General features: G+C 44.5%; 1 protein-coding gene across 1 annotated transcript in view; it reads right to left on the reverse strand.

The window, feature by feature from the left end:
- The window catches only part of slc12a5b (solute carrier family 12 member 5b), a 99,665-nt gene extending 87,308 nt beyond the window's left edge, over positions 1 to 12,357 (reverse strand). Inside the window, exon 1 of the mRNA XM_070444350.1 lies at positions 11,840 to 12,357. Coding sequence (XP_070300451.1) covers positions 11,840 to 11,894 — 55 coding nt within the window. The 5' untranslated portion in view covers positions 11,895 to 12,357. The remainder of the gene's footprint in view (positions 1 to 11,839) is intronic.
- Between the last annotated feature and the right edge of the window lie 6,022 nt (positions 12,358 to 18,379).

The raw sequence follows: 18,379 nt of genomic DNA on the forward strand, positions 1-18,379 counted from the left end.
ATTCCACCTCGCCGCACTGGCAGGGCTACGGGCACCATTCAACCTGGTAAGGTTGGGCAGGCTCGTGGCTCAAGAGCACGTGTCCTCCTTCACGGTCCGGTATACCCGGTGCCACCTCCAAGTACCAGTCCACCGGTGGCAGCCCCCCGCACCAGGCTGTCTCTCCGGGTTCTCTCTCCAGCTGCTCCCACCTGGCCAGCGCTGTCAGAGCTTTCCTCCTCCAGCGCAGCCAGTGCCTATACCACGCACCAGGCCTACTGTGCGCCTCAGCAGGGCAGAGTCGGCCGTCTGCCAACGCCTGCTGCACTGCCTGTCTGCCCAGCGCCGTCTGAGCCATCTGTCTGCCAGCGGCGCCTGAACTGCCCGTCTGCCCAGCGCGCCTGAACTGCCCGCTGCCCAGCGGCGCCTGAACTGCCCGTCTGCCCAGCGGCGCCTGAACTGCCCGTCTGCCCAGCGGCACCTGAACTGCCCGTCTGCCCAGCGGCCCTGAACTGCCCGTCTGCCCAACGGGCGCTGAAACTGCCCGTCTGCCATGAGCCTGCAAAGCTGCCCGTCTGCCATGAGCCTGCAAAGCCGCCCGTCTCAAGAGCCTACAGAGCCTTCGCAGACCGGATCAGCCAGAGCTTCCGCAGACTCGCAGCCTCGCCAGACCAAGCGACTTCCAGACCGTCAGCCAGCCTTCCGCAGACCGGATCAGCCAGAGCCTCGCCAGACCGGATCAGCCAGAGCCTTCCGCCAGACCGGATCAGCCAGAGCCTTCCGCCAGACCGGATCAGCCAGAGCCTTCCGCCAGACCGGATCAGCCAGAGCCTTCGCCAGACCGATCAGCCAGAGCCTTCCGCCAGACCGGATCAGCCAGAGCCTTCCGCCAGACCGGATCAGCCAGAGCCGTCCGCCAGACCGATCGCCAGAGCGTCCGCCAGACCGATCAGCCAGAGCCGTCCAGCCAGGACCTGCCAGAGCGTCCAGCCAGGACCTGCCAGAGCCGTCCAGCCAGGACCTGCCAGAGCCGTCCAGCCAGGACCTGCCAGAGCCGTCCAGCCAGGACCTGCCAGAGCCTCAGCCAGACCTGCCAGATCCTCAGCCAGGACTGCCAGAGTCCCTCAGCCAGGACCTGCCAGAGTCCCTCAGCCAGGACCTGCCAGAGTCCCTCAGCCAGGACCTGCCAGAGTCCCTCAGCAGCGACCTGCCGAGTCCCTAGCCGGAGCTCCGTCCCTCAGCCCGAGCTGCCGTCCCTCAGCCCGGAGCTGCCGTCCCTCCAGCCCGAGCTGCCGTCCCTCAGCCCGGTGCTGCCCCTTATCCCGGTGCTGCCCTTATCCCGGTGCTGCCCTATCCCGGTGCTGCCCTATCCCGGTGCCCTTATCCCGGTGCTCCCTTCATTTAGGTGGTTTAGTTGGGGTGGTCATTGGGAGGGGATACAGAAGCGGGGAGTGACTATGGTGTGTGGGGGACAGCGTCCGCGAGCCTGAGCCACCACCGTGGTCAGATGCCCACCCAGACCTCCCCTGGACTTTGTGCTGGTGCGCCCGGCGTTCGCACCTTGAGGGGGGGGGTTCTGTTACGTTCCTGACCTGTTTTCTGTTGTTTTGTATGTGTGTGATGGTCAGGGCGTGAGTTTTGGGTGGGCAGTCTATGTTTGCTGTTTCTATGTTGTTTTGGGTTGCCTGGTATGGCTCTTAATTAGAGGCAGGTGTTTTGCGTTTTCCTCTAATGAGAGTCATATTAAGGTAGGTTGTTCTCACTGTTTGTTTGTGGTGATTGTCTCCTGTGTCAGTGTCTGTATGTTACGCCACACGGGACTGTTCCGGTTTTTGTTAGTCGTTCGTTTTATGTAGTCTGTTTTCCTGGTTCATGCGTTCTTCACGTTGTATGTAAGTTCGTGTCTAGGTCTGTCTACATTCGTTTATTTGTTTTGTAATTATTCAAGTGTTTGTCGTGTTTTTCCGTTTTGTCTATTAAATCAATATGTATTCACAACCCGCTGCATTTTGGTCAAATCCCTGCTACTCCTCTTCGGATGAGGAGAAGGAGGAAGCCCGTTACACGACAAGACATGCCACAAGAGGTCTCTTCACAGTCCCCAAGTCCAGAACAGACTATGGGAGGCACACAGTAGTACATAGAGCCATGACGACATGGAACTCTATTCCACATCAAGCAGTAACATTTTATTTAAAAAACAGATTCAAAAACACCTTAAGGAACAGCGGGGACTGTGAAGCAACACAAACATTGGCACAGCCATATGCATACACGACGCCACACAACAACACACACAACACACACACACACACACACACACACACACACACACACACACACACACACACACACACACACACACCACACTATACATACACATGGATTTAGTTCTGTAGATATTTGGTAGTGGTAGAGTAGGGGACTGAGGGCACACAGTGTGTTGTAAAATCTGTGAATGAATTGTAATGTTCTTAAAATTTTATAATTTGCCTTAATTTTGCTGGACCCCATGAAAAGTAGCTGCTGCTTTGGCAAATACAAATGCAAATACTAAAGGGTACAGAGTTCTCTCCTGCCTAAATTTACGACCGGGTTTGGAGGTTTCAAAACCCCCAGTTCCCTCCTCCCTCCATTTGTGTGTTGGAGAGGGTCTGGTTATTGTCAGTCATTGCCAAGCTGGTCTGACACGTTTTGATCCTCACAGGACAGTCATGACAGACCTATAACCTATATTTTAAAATAACTGCCCTTTTAACCAAATAATTTCGTCAATTAGCTTCAGCCAGCCGGTGTACGACCGTGGCAAAGTTGGTTTGACTTTGGTTATCTCTGGGGATAGTTAGGAACCGTCAATAAATTACACAATGTAAATCGGACAATATTTTTCATGCTGCACATTTTTTTGTCTCATTAAATGCTTTAAATATTTGTATCTGGATTTCTACAATTTATAGTTGGTTTGGGGTTTTTAAGTCATTGACATTTGGAGATATTGATATTTTAAAATATGGCCCCATGTACATTGTACAATTTACTGATGGTCTCCATCTAGCCCCATAGGGATATCAAATGTCAAACTAAATRGACCATGGGCATGACGATTGTGTCACATGCAGCTGAGCTCCGAATTGATGATTGCCTGGGTGCTGCCAACCCACATACCCTTTTTTCCTACCATCTCTGACTTTATGGCGAAATTGTCATCAATTTAATTCATGTCTCTGACTCGTATTGACGCCACAAAGGCCATTTTAGAAATTAAAAGTTGCTTTTTAGGGGCAGTCACTCTTTAAATAGACATGGGGGCCTCAGACTGGGCTCTGCCTGGGGCCTCCAAGTCACGTCCAAGTCCGTGTGTGTGTGTGTGTGTGTGTGTGTGTGTGTGTGTGTGTGTGTGTGTGTGTGTGTGTGTGTGTGTGTTTTGCGGTGGTTAAACCAGGTAGAACACAGTGTCTGGGGGCATATGCAGTGGTGTGTAACATTTAGATCACTGCAGATAGAAAGGTGATGTATACTGTGAAGAACATATAGTTCACATTCCGTATCCTGAATCAGAGTAAAAGGGAGAAAAATGTTGAAAAAGAGGGAGAGTGAGAGTAAGCGAGGAGAGGATAATAAACTTTCCATCTGACTGTAATTGGTGAAAATCAATGTGTATCAAGACCGAAAGATGTTTGAGGGAAGTAATCTCAGAGGTTACGAGAAGCGAGATTGATAAACCCCAAAAAATACACTTGGCCTTCAGATGGATGCACATAGCTTGGATTTATGAGTTTACATAATTTATTCTGTAGAGATAGGCAATTAGGGTCCTTAAAAACCTGATTGGATGTTTTGCTATGTAGTTCACTGCGCCAGTATAAGATCATCTATTGAGTTCTTTAGTAATGCATACTCTAATAAATTCAAAGCTGCAAACATGTAACACAATGCTGTTTAATTAGCCAATGACGAGTGTTGCTAGGTACATCAGACCTCTGTTGCGTGGGATGGGAGAGGGAAGATCTTGTACTAGAGCAGTCGATACAGAAATGGAGTGAATTAAAGTGTGTCTGATGTGCAAGCACATTCCAGAAGAGAGCCTCCCGTCCTCTCTCCTCACCTTAGCGCCAGTCCCATTGATAGACTATTGATTAGCCCCCAACGCGTCAATTTGTATTGCTGCTTGGCAGGCAGTGAGCTGAGGCTCTGGGGAATCTGTAGCCTCAGTTCCCCTTGGAATGGACTCAGTTTCCCTTGGACTTTTGTTGTATGTAGTTTGTCTTTGAAGACGATCAGAGTATGTTCCAAGGCCTATTTCATTATTATGTTCCCGTTCTGTCTGTCTCTATGGGGCCGATGATCACTCTCCTGTGTGTGTGTCTGTGCGTGTGTGTGCGTGTGTGTGTGCGCATGTGCGTGTGCGCGTGTGCGTGTCTGCATGTGTGTTTTATATATTAAGACTGCAGACTGCCTCATTATCACACTGTTTGGTATAATGATGTATCTCAAATGTTGGATTGAAAACAAAAGGTCACGCTCCACCTGTGAGCCGTGTCTGACACCCAAACAATTAGAGTTTGGTGCATTTCCCAGTCTCGTATCTGCACAGGAAACAATGGACAATTCTGGTGTGGGTGGGCAGTGAAAATCACGTGGATTCAAGGACTATGTCCTGTACTGACTTTGTTTCACTGTATATTGTGGGTGCAGTATGCGATGCACATATATCTTCTGCACTGTACATTCAAATGCATATGCTGCACTCTAAATGTTGAGACATGAGTGTTGAGACACAAACTTGAAGACCTATCCTCAATTGTGGGGGGGGGGACCTTTGAGGGGTATTTCAACTTTCAATTTCACAGTTGCCCTTCTAGATTGTGTATCAGCCAGCTAGCTGTGTCTTTCCCAGGCCTGTTTGTGCTGATGTCTGGCTCAATGTACAGAATCATAATAGAGAAGTAATTATCTGGGATCACACGCAGGGGACAAATGGAGCCACATGCAGTCAGACTGTGACATAACCAAAGCATAGATCAGAGTACAGGAGGAGAAGGTAGGTGAAGAAAGGAGTGACTCAGGTTCCTCTCTCTCTCTCCCTCCCTCGCATCCCATTTCTGTTTCTGTGTTCCTTTCATCTGCCTGTCTGTCTTACTCTTATTCTATACCCGTTTCTCTCTTCATCTCTATGAGAAGATGTATAAAATACTAACTGAACAATCTGAGGTATGTCTGTATGTTCTTCAATGGCCTCAAGTACATTACCATTACCATTAAACAGTGGCACAATTCGCTCCTGTATTGAGATTCGTGTGTATTTCTCCACCGGACCCTGAATGCTGGTGAGACGCAGCTGAACAATCCTTTACCCCCAGAGATAACAATCTGTCTGCTGGTCTGACAGCAGGCCAAGGCTTATTTGTGTATCAATTTCCAATTGTCTTGCCATTACACTCCTCTGTGGCTGTCCACTTACTCCCTAGTCATTTTAACAAACGTGTAAAATTAAACCCGTGTCATCAGATTTTGCCTCTCTCTCTATCTCTCMCTCTGTGTCTCTATGAAACATATTTCAGAGCTGATTGGGAGAAATAAAACTCAGAAACAAGGATCTGGACCTCTCTAGTCACAGTTCCTCACCTTCCATTAGTATTAAGCTCAGAGCTACAAAAACATTTTTAATCACTGCTAAATAAAAAAAATACATTTCACTCTTTCACCAGGGAGGGACTCGCATCAGCTGTTTTCGTCAAATAGAATAAGTACAGGTTGGAACCGAAGTAATGACTAGTTATATATTTAAACAGTCGCCAAGCAATTACAAGGAAGTAGATGGCAGAGCCTGCTGTATAATTAAGATGTTTTTCTATATATATATATTTTCCCTCCATATTCTACCTTTATTGGCAATATACTGTGGGGCAGACTGACTTAAGCATTTGCGTCAGAGCAAAGCTTGCACTTGCTCTTTTCACAGTTTATATTATTGTGATGCCTGTTATTGTTCCTTTCTGAAAATAGCAGGTGCCAACATTTAATTGTGAATAAGCCTTTCCAACAACATTGCATGCAAACGGGTGATAATATTGCATGACACCTATGGCAGTAAAGCTAACGGGCCAACTTTGTCCTGAAGCTCTATTTGAAGTTTAGATGTTTGAATGATGTTTGGTCTACTGAGGTGGGTGTTTAGTGTATACGCTGGCTATTAACAGTTTGATTTGTCGTCTTTGTGTCACAGCGGTGCAAATTAGCACCTTCTCTTGGAACATTCATCTTATGCTGTGTCAGTCCCGTAACTCAGACTATTAACCATAACCCCTTAACTCATCAGAGGGACCAGTGTGTGTGTGTGAGTGTGTGAGTGCACGTGTGGGAATGTGTCAGTGTTCTCAGCAACTCCAGGAGACCGCAGCAGGGTCAATGCTCACTGAGTTTCAAGTCAATAAACAGACAGCACATCTTCGCCGTTAATCCAATTTCAATCTTAGGGCTCTATTCCATCCGTATCGTGGAAGTTCAGCGTTAGAGTCAGTGGCAACTCCTCAGAGGAGGAGGAAGCAGGGGACCATGCCTTTTTAGATAAAACTATACTAAATATATTCACATCACTAAATACCTGATTAAAGCAAAATGTTATGCAATAAAGGTCCACAGTAGCCTCAGCATCACCTTCTAGGGTAGCACCGTGGTGTAGATGAAGGTCAGCTAGTTTCCGTCCTCCTCTGGGTACATTGATTTCAACACAAAGCCTAAGAGGTCGTGCTCCTCACCCCTTTCCATAGACCTATTGTACATGGTAATTATGATGACTTCTGGAGGAAGTCCTCCTACAAATCAAAGATTTTGCACTATGAACTAACATGTTGTCCATCCAATCAAAGGATCAGCAAATGAGCCTAGTACTACACATTTATGATTTTGAAGCTTGGTGATTTGGTAACATTGTTGGATAGATTAAGATTGAAATTGAGGTCGTGAATAATGACAGTTGAGAATTTTTAGGATATTATTAATTTGTTTCTTCAATCTACAGGAGATGGATTATATATTGCTTGCTTGTTTTTATTTTTGTGTTGTGTTAGTGTAATTTATTTCAATATGCTTTGCTAACTTCAGTAGCAAGTCGATAGATAGCTACCAGAGTGCCATTTTCTCTGCCAGAATGGCTAACTCTAACGACAATGTCGTGGATTTTAGGTTGAAGAAGCCCTTTCATTGACCACCTCAGATTCCAGCTTCTGGGAAAAAGCTGTATAGTTCATATAATGGACGAAGGTCTGTGTATTCAAACTGCGCAACACAACGAGAAGTTAAGAAGGAACAGGGATGTTCTCAAGCAGCTTATCGACACTACTGCATTTTTGGTCATGCAAGAGTTCGCTTTTACTTAGGGGCACGATGAGAGGGAAAGTTTTGCTAACAAGGGCAACTACAAAAGAGCTTGCAGAGGTAATTGCATGTTACAATGCTTTACTTGCTGAGCATATGGACGTTTCTACTGTCGTCTCTGGGATGTAGAAATCCATTCTGAATGATTTGATCGCTTTCATCGCATCATCCATTAAAAGTGAGATTAAAAGAAAGGTTGATGCAGTATGTTTTTTGGCACAACACGTGCTCAAGTGCACTTTCCACTTTCCTCCAGTATTTATTTAGCAAACCTGATAACATGACCGACACAAGTAAACATTTTAGGCGGGCGCCAGGTAGCCTAGTGGTTAGAGCATTGAGCCAGTAACCGCAAGGTTGCTTGATTGAATCCCCGAGCTGACAAGGTAAAAATCTGTCGTTCTGCCCCTGAACAAGACAGTTAACAAACTATTCCCCGATAGGCCGTCATTTTAAATAAGTATTTGTTCTTAACTGACTTGCCTAGTTAAATTAAGGTTCAAATGTAAATTTGATATATATAAATGTTGCAGCAGTCGAGGCTACAGCTAAACATTAGTGATCTGACATGCTGTATGGGATGAAAAGAACATTTGAATCAACTGTATGATGTGATGACATCATCAACACAATAGTGATGACATAGACTGTGAGTAAATTCTTTATTAGGCCTACAGTTGCATAGGCCTACATGAGGCAAACACGCATAAAGCAAGCTCAGCCCTGTAATTTCTATTGTCGATCAATTGTTGTCTGTGTGGAGGAAACCACCCTTTTAGTCTAGTCTAAATATAATTACAAGGTAGGTGCAGTTTGACAGGGTTTCATCCTGCCCAGGACCAGGAGTTTTTTTTAAACCATGTGACCTGATTAGGAAAATGTGGTACCATCATAGCCATTATAAAACCTTTTTACAACTGATTAATCACTGTCATACCCTATAGGGTCCAGAGTTTTACCTGGTTAGTTTACCAAATAAGCAGAAACTGCAGGCCCCAGGGGAAAACAATTGCCCCACCACTCTGGGACCTGTGGTGCCACCTGTCTTTTCGCAGTTGTCAGTTATCGTCAGGTATGTGGATGATTTTTATTCAGGACCATTTCTTGGGCTACTTTGACGTGTCGAGTGAGCGAGATGCACAGTCTGTTAGACTTTGTGAATTCTGAGATGTCTGAGTTCAACTTCATGGAGAAACTTGTCCAAACCTATGATGACGCCACTGTAATGGAATGTTTCTGCTATTTGTAGTCCCCTCCTGTTCCTGATTAAGAGGTGATGACAACTCCACTCTACTACCAGCGTCAACTTTCTCCTGACATGAACTGAAGCCATGTCTCATGTACCGTACCCTCTCATCCACTGGCACATCGAGATCATCCTGACGGGTTGCATCACTGCCTTGTATGGCAACTGCTCGGCCTCCGACCGCAAGGCACTACAAAGGGTAGTGCGTACGGCCCAGTACATCACCGGGGTCAAGCTTCCTGCCATCTAGCACCTCTAAACCAGGTGGTGTCAGAGGAAGGCCCTAAAAATAGTCAAAGACTCCAGCCACCCTATTCATAGACTGTTCTCTCTGCTACCGCACGGCAAGCGGTTCCAGAGCACCAAGTCTAGGTCCAAGAGGCTTCTAAACAGCTTCTACCCCCAAGCCATAAGACTCCTGGACATCTAGTCAAATATCTACCCAGACTATTTGCAAACTGCAGGCCTTGAGACAAATGCCAAGTCAGGCAGTCAATCCAAAATATTACAGACCAGATCAACCCTTCATTGACAAAGACATGAGTTGGACAGGGATTACGGCAACACTTTTTATAACCCACCTGTGTGGAATTATGAATTCATTTATAGTTCCCTCTATCACACATGGTGCATTATAAGACTTGCTATAAGCATTCATAAAAAGGTCACAACGTATTTTAACAGCCTTTAGGCTCTGCATTCATAATGCATCACATAGCATTATGCATTATAAAACAAAAAAATCCTTTAGAAATACATCAACGTTTATAATGCAGAAGGCTCATATGCTGATATATGCACGTTGCTGCAGTAGTTTTAATTGCCTAATGTTTTATTCCCTGTGCAACACACATTCGGGCTCTCTGCCCATTCTATGCAACACTGGGTCATAATTTAACTTTAATGACCAATGACAAGCCAAAAACCAGCCAGGACCACTGTACCACAAGAGTCCAATGAGAAACCCAGGAGAATTCAGAATGAGTTTAAAATGTGCACACACTCCTACACACACACAAAAAAAACACATGGACGCAAGAATGTGCACGCAAATGCGCACACTCTAGGAAAGATAGTTTAGCAGGAATTGTACTATTCCTTGGTAACGTGAGATCCTAAAATCCCACACAGCTGGGGATTGAACACAAAGCAGAGTTTGAGCATTTGCAGCAGACTGGGGGCAGGAGTAGATAGAGAGAGAGAGATTTCCGCACAGCCTCATTTCAGCACCATGGACAGAGTCTAATCCCAGCAATGTGTGCAGTCCACTGTATTAACAAATGCAGTAGACTGGAACAGCATTGCATAGTTCCAGAGAACAACAGTATTCAGAACCACGGACAGCGACTGTGTGAATACCAAGATTAATGCTTGCACCATGGAGATAAGACTGCAGTGGCTTTGAAAGTGTTGCCTCACATTTTTAAATGTAAGTAGTTCAAAAGCATAATTGAAGTGTTCAGAAATAACATCAGCTTAATACATTTTGGGAAATCCCTGTGATTCATAATTAATTTGTCTTATCAGCACATAATTAATCCTGCCTTTACAGCAGTGGTGAGCTGTAGAGCACACACAAATACGCATGCATGCACATACAAAAACACGCGCATGCATACACAGGTGGAGCACAAACAAGCCTGTCATGGAAAGTCTGTTTTTGCCCACATATGCATACTGTCAACCTCCATCAAAAGGCTTTTCAATATGATCCAAGATGACTGAAGCGTGAGCTCAATGTGAACACACACACACACACACACACACACACACACACACACACACACACAGCACAACACACACACACACACACACACACACACACACACACACACACACACACACACACACACACACACACACACACACACACACACACACACACACACACAAAAACAGGGCTATCATGCTATCGTAATTCACACCATTTGAATGGTTCATCATGCCCCCTTGAGACAATATCCTTGATGGGGTGAGCCATCAGCATGAATGAGTTCTGTAGATCCCTGGAGTTGAATCTAAAGACAGGATTCCCCAGACACTCTGTAGGGGTTGACTTTCTGCTCTGATCACTCTATGCCTTATCATAGAGCAGAGAAAATGGCTATGACAAGAATACAAGAATCTACAAGCAGAGGCTCCGAGCACTGCAAGCCACATCTGAAGGAAAGAAGTTTCTATGCAGGTACACAGAAACGTTACTGCACCGCTCTGGTGCAAAGACGCAGGGGTCGAGGACATCCGTCCTGCCACTGTATTTTCTCAAGTTCAAAAAAAACGGAGGGATTATAGTCAAGAAAAAAAAGGAAATGGTCTGAACGCTTGGCAAATGGACTGGGTTGACATATGCATCCCAGCAGTCCCTTTACCCAAACATGACTCTGCCTGGGAGCCAAGTGACATGACAGTGCCATGAAGCAGACTGGTCCTCTGGCTACAGGAATACAATAGATCTGCTGCTCCTCTCCTCTTCTTCCCACTGAAACATCATTATTATTCCTGTCACAGCAGCCTTGCAGTAACAGCTACAGCTGAACACTGTAAATGCCGGTGGAGGAAGAGGAGTGCAGAGATACAGATACATTCCTCTGTCCAACCCCCCTCTCTCTGTCTCTCTCTCTCTCTCTCTGCCTCTCGCTCTATCTCTCTGCCTCTCTCTCTATCTCTCTTCTCTCACTCTCTGTCTGTCTGTCTGTCTCTCTCTCTGTCTGTCTCTCTCTCTGTCTGTCTGTCGTCTGTCTGTCTGTCTGTCTGTCTTCTGTCTGTCGTGTCTGTCTGTCTGTCTGTCTGTCTGTCTGTCTGTCTGTCTGTCTGTCTGTCTGTCTGTTCTGTCTGTTGTCGTCTGTCTGCTCTGTCCTGTCTGTCGTCTGTCTGTCTGTCTGTCTGTCTCTCTGTCTCTCTGTTCTCTCTGTCTCCTCTTCTGTCTCTGTCGTGGAGTGACATACACATGAGTGTTTGCACAACCCCACATATCCCTGAAAACAGACACACACTCACTCCCACAAACTGTATACTGTAACTTGCAAAGACAAGCACTGTACTCACATGCACACATTCATGAGCACATGCACACTCATACACCTCCCCCCAAAATAATGTTGCCATAAACACCTTATACTCCCCCTCACAAACACACGTATTAACCTCCCTCCCCTTCCACCTTCCAACACAAACACAGTCACCCCCACACACCCACTCACACCCCCTCACATCTATGTGATAGATTTCATCACTCACCCTGGCAGTTGGGTCCCCCCTCTCCCTCCTCGGTGTCTGTCAAGTTGTTTAGCATCCTCTCTTCCTCAGGCTGCTTTCTGTGGAGAGAGAGACACTGCTACTGCTCTAGCGCTCTGCTCTTTGCTGGCTGACAACCAGAGCTCTGTGGGTTGGAGCCACGGCAGGGAAAGAAGCACGAATGACAAGAAGCACTTTTTTATTTCTGCGGCTCACTGCCTTCCTGTCTCTCCCTCTTCCCTTCCCTCTCACGCTCAGAAAAAGAGCAGTGTAGAGAGGAGAGAGTCTTTGCCTCTGCAGATTTTTTTCTCTCCTACACTTCTTGTCGTCTTTTCCCTGGCGTGTTGCGTGATCTCTCTCTTTTCAGGAGGAGGATAAGGAGAGTGAGAGAGGCTGCAGGGTATAGCTGATGATGGAGTGCCTGTGAGCACGGTCTCTCACTCACACGCACGATCCGTGCACTGCACAGCTACGATCGGCCCTCAGTCGGCCTAAGCTGTTGACTAAATTCCTCATGCATTCAAAACACATTATCTCTCTCTCTCTTTCTCTCATTCTCTCACACACACACTCATCACCATCCACCATCTCATCACGAGAGAGGAAGGGAGGGATAGAGGGAGGGAGAGAGAGAGAGAGATTGAGAGAAAGAGGGAGAGCGAGCACGAGAGCGAGAATGCACATCAAATGGAGTTCTGTCTTCTGTGATTAAGAATCTCTTTTTATGTTATTTTCAAATGCAAGACAAGATTCCATTTCATTATTGATTATTTATCCCTCTTTTTGTATATTCTTCTCCCTTTAATTTTACTCCTGTATAGTTACTGTCAGTTATCTGCAGTAGGGCTGCAGGGTTTGTATAGCATTCTCTGAACCTAATCATTTGAAACTGAAAGCTTTCACCGTCAACAAGCTGTGGATGCACTGGTCTAACTGCTAATAGCCTGACAAGGTTAAGTTGAAAGACTACATTGGTTCACCAACAGCTTCAGTCAAAGGGTCATGACTTTTCCAAAGAAGCACTCACAGCATATTACTTTTGTATCTGTTCACAATGAGAAATGTACATTTGAGATTCTAAATGACCTATGGAGGGAAACTCTTAGCCCTTACAGGAAAAACACATGATTTCACATGAGGAAAATCACATGATGAAAACATATGGTTTTTGGAACACTTCACACGTGACATTTCACATATGTGGTTCACATATGTCTTGAGGTCGACATCAATTCTTACTGACCTCCAGGCATTGACCTGGAAATGATCTGATGACGTCAGACTCATTCTGAACAGGTTGCAGCCTACCAGGATACTTGGTGTTCTTTCCCTTGGCAAATTAAGATGTATGCTAGGATCACTTAAGGTTTCGAGCAAAATACCAGCCTTAGTCAAATTACTCTAAGGCCTTTTGGCACTACAGCTACATTTCTAACCGGTTTCTCAACAGAGGTCCAATAAGTCATCCCTGTAGACTACCCAAAGCTGGTGCCTTACAGCTGTAGACTTATCATGTAGTTATCAATTTAGGATAGTGCCCGAAGCAACACACCGCGAATTAGGATCACCCTAGATATGACATTAGACAATGCCATGACAGGGTCATTTTGCCAAGACCTTGGATATACTGTATATATATATAGAATGCAGTAAAATCAGATGATTAAGGTGTGATAACTATATTATGTATATATTTTGTTTATGCTTTTATACCTTTTCGTTTCATTTTATTTGATACTTAGAAAGTGATGGAGCCATAATCAAGTTCCCAATACAACCATCAGTTAGTGCCACGATTCCGCTCATTTGGGAAGAAATGTAATTATATATTTTGTAAGTGTGTGTACGTTCTTAACATCTGCCCAGATCTACTGCCCGCTGCTACCAGCCTGGATGACCAGACGACGGGTCCGGAACGCCGATCCCAAACCCGGACAGCCGCTGCCCATTCTTGTGGTAGACTGCTCTGTTGGCAGAAGCCTACCAGGGTAAACCACCAGAGGTAAACCAAAGGTTTTGGCCTTTCTAGGGAGTTTTTCCTAGCCGCCGGGCTTCTACACCTTTATTGCTTGCTGTTTGGGGTTTTAGGCTGAGTTTCTGTACAGCACTTCYAGATATTAGCTGATGTACGAAGGGCTATATAAAATAAACTTGATTTGATTTGATCATTTTCCTAAACAACCGCTGAATTGCAGGGCGCCAAATATTACTACAAATYTTTATAATCATGCAATCACAAGTGAAYTATACCAAAACACAGCTTAGCTTGTTGTTAATCCACCTATCGTGTCAGATTTTGAAAATATGCTTTACAGCGAAAGCAATCCAAGCTTTTGTGAGTGTATCAATCAATGCTAGAACAGCTTGCCTCAAATTAGCATGGTCACGAAAGTCAGAAAAGCAATAAAATGAATCGCTTACCTTTGATAATCTTCGGATGTTTGCACTCATGAGACTCCCAMTTCCACAATAAATGTTATTTTTGTACGATAAATATTACTTTTAAAACAAAAAAACACCATTTGGGTTGCACGTTATGTTCAGAAAACCACAGCCTTGTTCCGTTCGACGAAAATTCCAAAAGGTATCCGTAATSTTCGTAGAAACATGTCAAATGTTTTTTATAATCAATCCTCAGGTTGTTTTTAACATACATAATCGATAATATTTCAACCGGACCGTAACCTATTCAATAAAAGAGAGAAAGAAAATGGAGAGCTACCCTCTCGCGCGCAGGAACTAATCAAAGGACACCTGACTAGTTTTGAAAAATCGTGCTCATTTTTCAAAATTAAAGCCTGAAACTATGTCTAAAGCCTGGTCACAGCCTGAGGAAGCCATTGCAAAAAGGAATCTGGTTGATACCCCTTTAAATGGAAGAAAGATGGGCAATGAAACACAGATTTAAAACAAAATCACTTCCGGGTTAGATTTCCTCKGGTTTTTGCCTGCAAAATCAGTTTTGTTATACTCACAGACAATATTTTGACAGTTTTGGAAACGTTGGAGTGTAATCTGTAAATTATATGCATATTCTACGATCTGGACCTGAGAAATAGTCAGTTTACCTTGGGAACGTTATTTAAAAAAAAATATATAATAATCTGACCCCTAGCGTCAAGAAGTTAAACATATTGCAAATGGACAAAAGTCAGCCAGCAAGTCACCGTCCATCAGTCAATTAGATATCATTCTTACACCAAACTGATACAAACTGACACCACACCCACTTTTTCAAACTAATTTAGAAGCCAACTATCACATATTTCAGAGCAGGCCCAAAATTCACAGCGCCTTCTGTTTAAACCATAATAAAAACATATAACACGTAGTTACTATCTAGCTGTGGGTACAGTTCTGACATTATGTGTAGGCCTAGCTGAGGCGACCCCGAATCCCAAGTTTCGGCTCGATAGGTCATTTGGAGCCCGAGCAGCGACCTGAATTGGTGCTGAAAATCCACTTTTTCCGGGCGTTGCTACGGGGTCCTTGAATGAGCTATCGGACAGAAACTTTGGGGTCCGTGTCTATGGGCCGAGGCAGTTTCAATGCACCTAGTCTTGCGACTCTGGGATTTTTCTAAATGTCGTAATTTTCATAATGGTCAAAATGAATTGAAGTCACTGCAAATGTATGAGGCTGTTTCTCGGTCTGAGAACCTTCTAGAGCCACATATCTCACCGTGCACTATCYACTTGAGCTCTATAACAGGTTTCTAAAGTTTCAGAGCTCTAGGTCTGACGGTTCTTTGATAGTTGGAACAAAGGTAACTATTGCAGACTCTGTGTGTCTCTAAGCCCCACACTGTGTCACTCCATCCTTGCTGTGTGTGAGTGTGAGTTTTTCTTGGAAATCTGATGGGATGAATGACTGATTTACAGTTCATGACGGTTGCCTAATCACACATATGAAGTTTTGTAAAGATCTGACTTTTTAACCCTTCCGAAACAGCCCCTTTGAGCCCAATTATGGCACTTCCGGTTGGCACAGGAAGCTATAAGTGAACACATATCCTGATTGGGGTATGCTTTTACAGAATCCTGAGTTTTAAGTCTTTACYTTAAGAACTGACTGATTTACACAGGGTTGAATGCACTATTTATCACAAACTGCTGGTTGGGTATGGAAAAACACTTTTAGGGTGATTTTAACCACTTCCGGTTGCTCCAGGAAGCTTAGAATCAACACAGGTAGACCTCATAGTGGCCTGATGGATTTTCATCGAAGACAGGTTCATAAGACATTCATAACCCACATAGCGCCAGGTTAAATTTAGGGGAGCAGGCAATGTATTCCTATGGGGAGAGAAGTCATTGAAAACGGTTTGATGTAAACAACTTKTTTTCACTGTTAAGGGTTAATGCCACATGGTCAAGGTTAGGCTTGCACAGATCGGGAGGACTTCAGGAATGTTCCTGAGGTCGAATTGTGCTTCTAACCCTAACTGTTCTCCCGCTGTCACCCAAAAGCACCTGCAATGTAGGGCCAGGCTTCATTATGTTTCATGGTCGCTGAGCTCAGACCGAACAAGCTACGGTCAAGCAGGGCATCTCGTTGAACTCGGCACAGCCTAGAGATTATGGTAATGCCATTGCAGGCTCTGTGTGTCTTTAAACCCCGCACTGTGTCACTCCATCCTTGCTCTGTGTATGTGTGTGTGTGTGTGTAAGAGCTTTTATTTTACATCTGTTGGGAGAAATTATTGATTTTCAGTTCATAAGGGTTGCCTAATCACACATATGAAGTTTAGAAAAGATCTAGCCACTATGACACCATTTTAAGGTACTTCCGGTTGACACAGGAAGCTGAAAGTGAACACATATCCTCCTTGGCGTAGGCTCTTATAGAATCATGAGTTTTAAGTCTTTATGTTAAGAACTGACTTATTTACAGAGGGTTGAATGAGTGTGTTATTTCAGAAAATCACAGAAAATCACAGAAATCTCCAAAACCCTCTTAAAAAAGATTTGTCTGAACACGCTGCAACTGGATCTGTATCTTTTGGGGGAAAAAACACTTTTTTTTTAACATCACCAATTGTACATTGTACGATTTCTCTTAAATTACGATATATAAATGGCTGGTTCTTTTTTTCCTGACACCGTAGGTTCATGTACTTTGACGTGAAGCGGTCAAATTAGCGCTCTATTTTCGTTTTTGCAATATGGAGTTTCTCATCAACCATACAGCAAATGTCAAAATGTTCCCTTCATGTATGGAAGGGTAAGTGATATTGAACAGAGAGATCTATAAATAAATGTAGATATACTTGTACATGTATTAAGATATACCATATGCCACACCCCTAGCCTGACGACTCACACTAAATTATTTTGCTGCTCTGTCGGTCGCTACATACTTTAGTCTGAGTCTGCCATCATTGAAGTTGTTTGTGTTGACGAGGGACACAAGGGGCGTTGTACAAAACAAAGTCATCAGCGATTAGATCGTCTCTAACAATTCAGAGTATTACCCATGTGTATTCTGGCTCTGGCCCAACCCATCGGTTTCTGGACCAATCAGACAGCGCCAAATGTGTTCGCATTCGGTGAATCGTAGGGGAGGTGCTCAGATCCAGACTCATTGCGGAGAAGAAACTAYGTTTGTGGGTGTTGTGTAGCACGGAAAYGGGATACCTACTCAGTTGCACAACTGAATGCATTCAACCGAAGTGTGTCTTACGCATTTAACCCAACCCCTCTGAATCAGTGAGGAGTGGTGGGCTACCTTAATAATCGACTTACATGTCATCGATGCCCAGGGAGCAGTTGTTGGTGGTTAACTGCCTTGCTCAAGGGCAGAACGGCAGACACCTTGTCAGTTCAGGGATTTAAACCAGCAAAGTTTTGTTTACTGGCCAAATGCTCTTAACTGCTAGGCTACCTACCGTCACACCCCCATACCACACCTCTGTCCCATGAATGAGTTTACAATTCCACATATGGAATTGCAAATGATGTAATGCTATTCTGTAAGAAGGAAACAGTATAGAAACATATTGCGATGTCAAAACAAATTGACTTTGATTTATCAATTTACCTGATTTTGCTAACCGTTACTTTGGACACAATCAAAACGACAATATTCTTGAAATTATTTTTATTCCTAGGTTGCACCTCTGTCACTCGATCGCGTCATGCCATTGTTATGAACGTTCTCAAGCCGCCCTCTATCGGCGGCACCATAGTGGTGCCCTTAAGTCGTGATGAGCCCATTCATACTGGACGGAGGCTAACGACTGTTTAGTCTAAATTACACTATACTGCCTGGAAATACAAAGACATTGCTGAAGTTGTCAAATGTTTAGTAGGAAACAATATTGTCCAAAATATRTAGCAATGCTAACAGTAGCTAGCTAAAATCCAGTGTCGTCCCAACAATCTTAGGATAACTAGCTAACGTTATACTGCATCTAAAGTAAATCTTCAAAATGATGACAAAAAGGTTATCCTACTAATTATTTGCCTCCTTTTGAATGGTATTGTATTTCCAAGCCACTGTAATGCACTTTTGATGAAATCTTCATCAGCGCTCATTGACGAT

Source organism: Salvelinus sp. IW2-2015, linkage group LG7, assembly GCF_002910315.2.
Source record: "Salvelinus sp. IW2-2015 linkage group LG7, ASM291031v2, whole genome shotgun sequence".
Taxonomy (NCBI): domain Eukaryota; kingdom Metazoa; phylum Chordata; class Actinopteri; order Salmoniformes; family Salmonidae; genus Salvelinus; species Salvelinus sp. IW2-2015.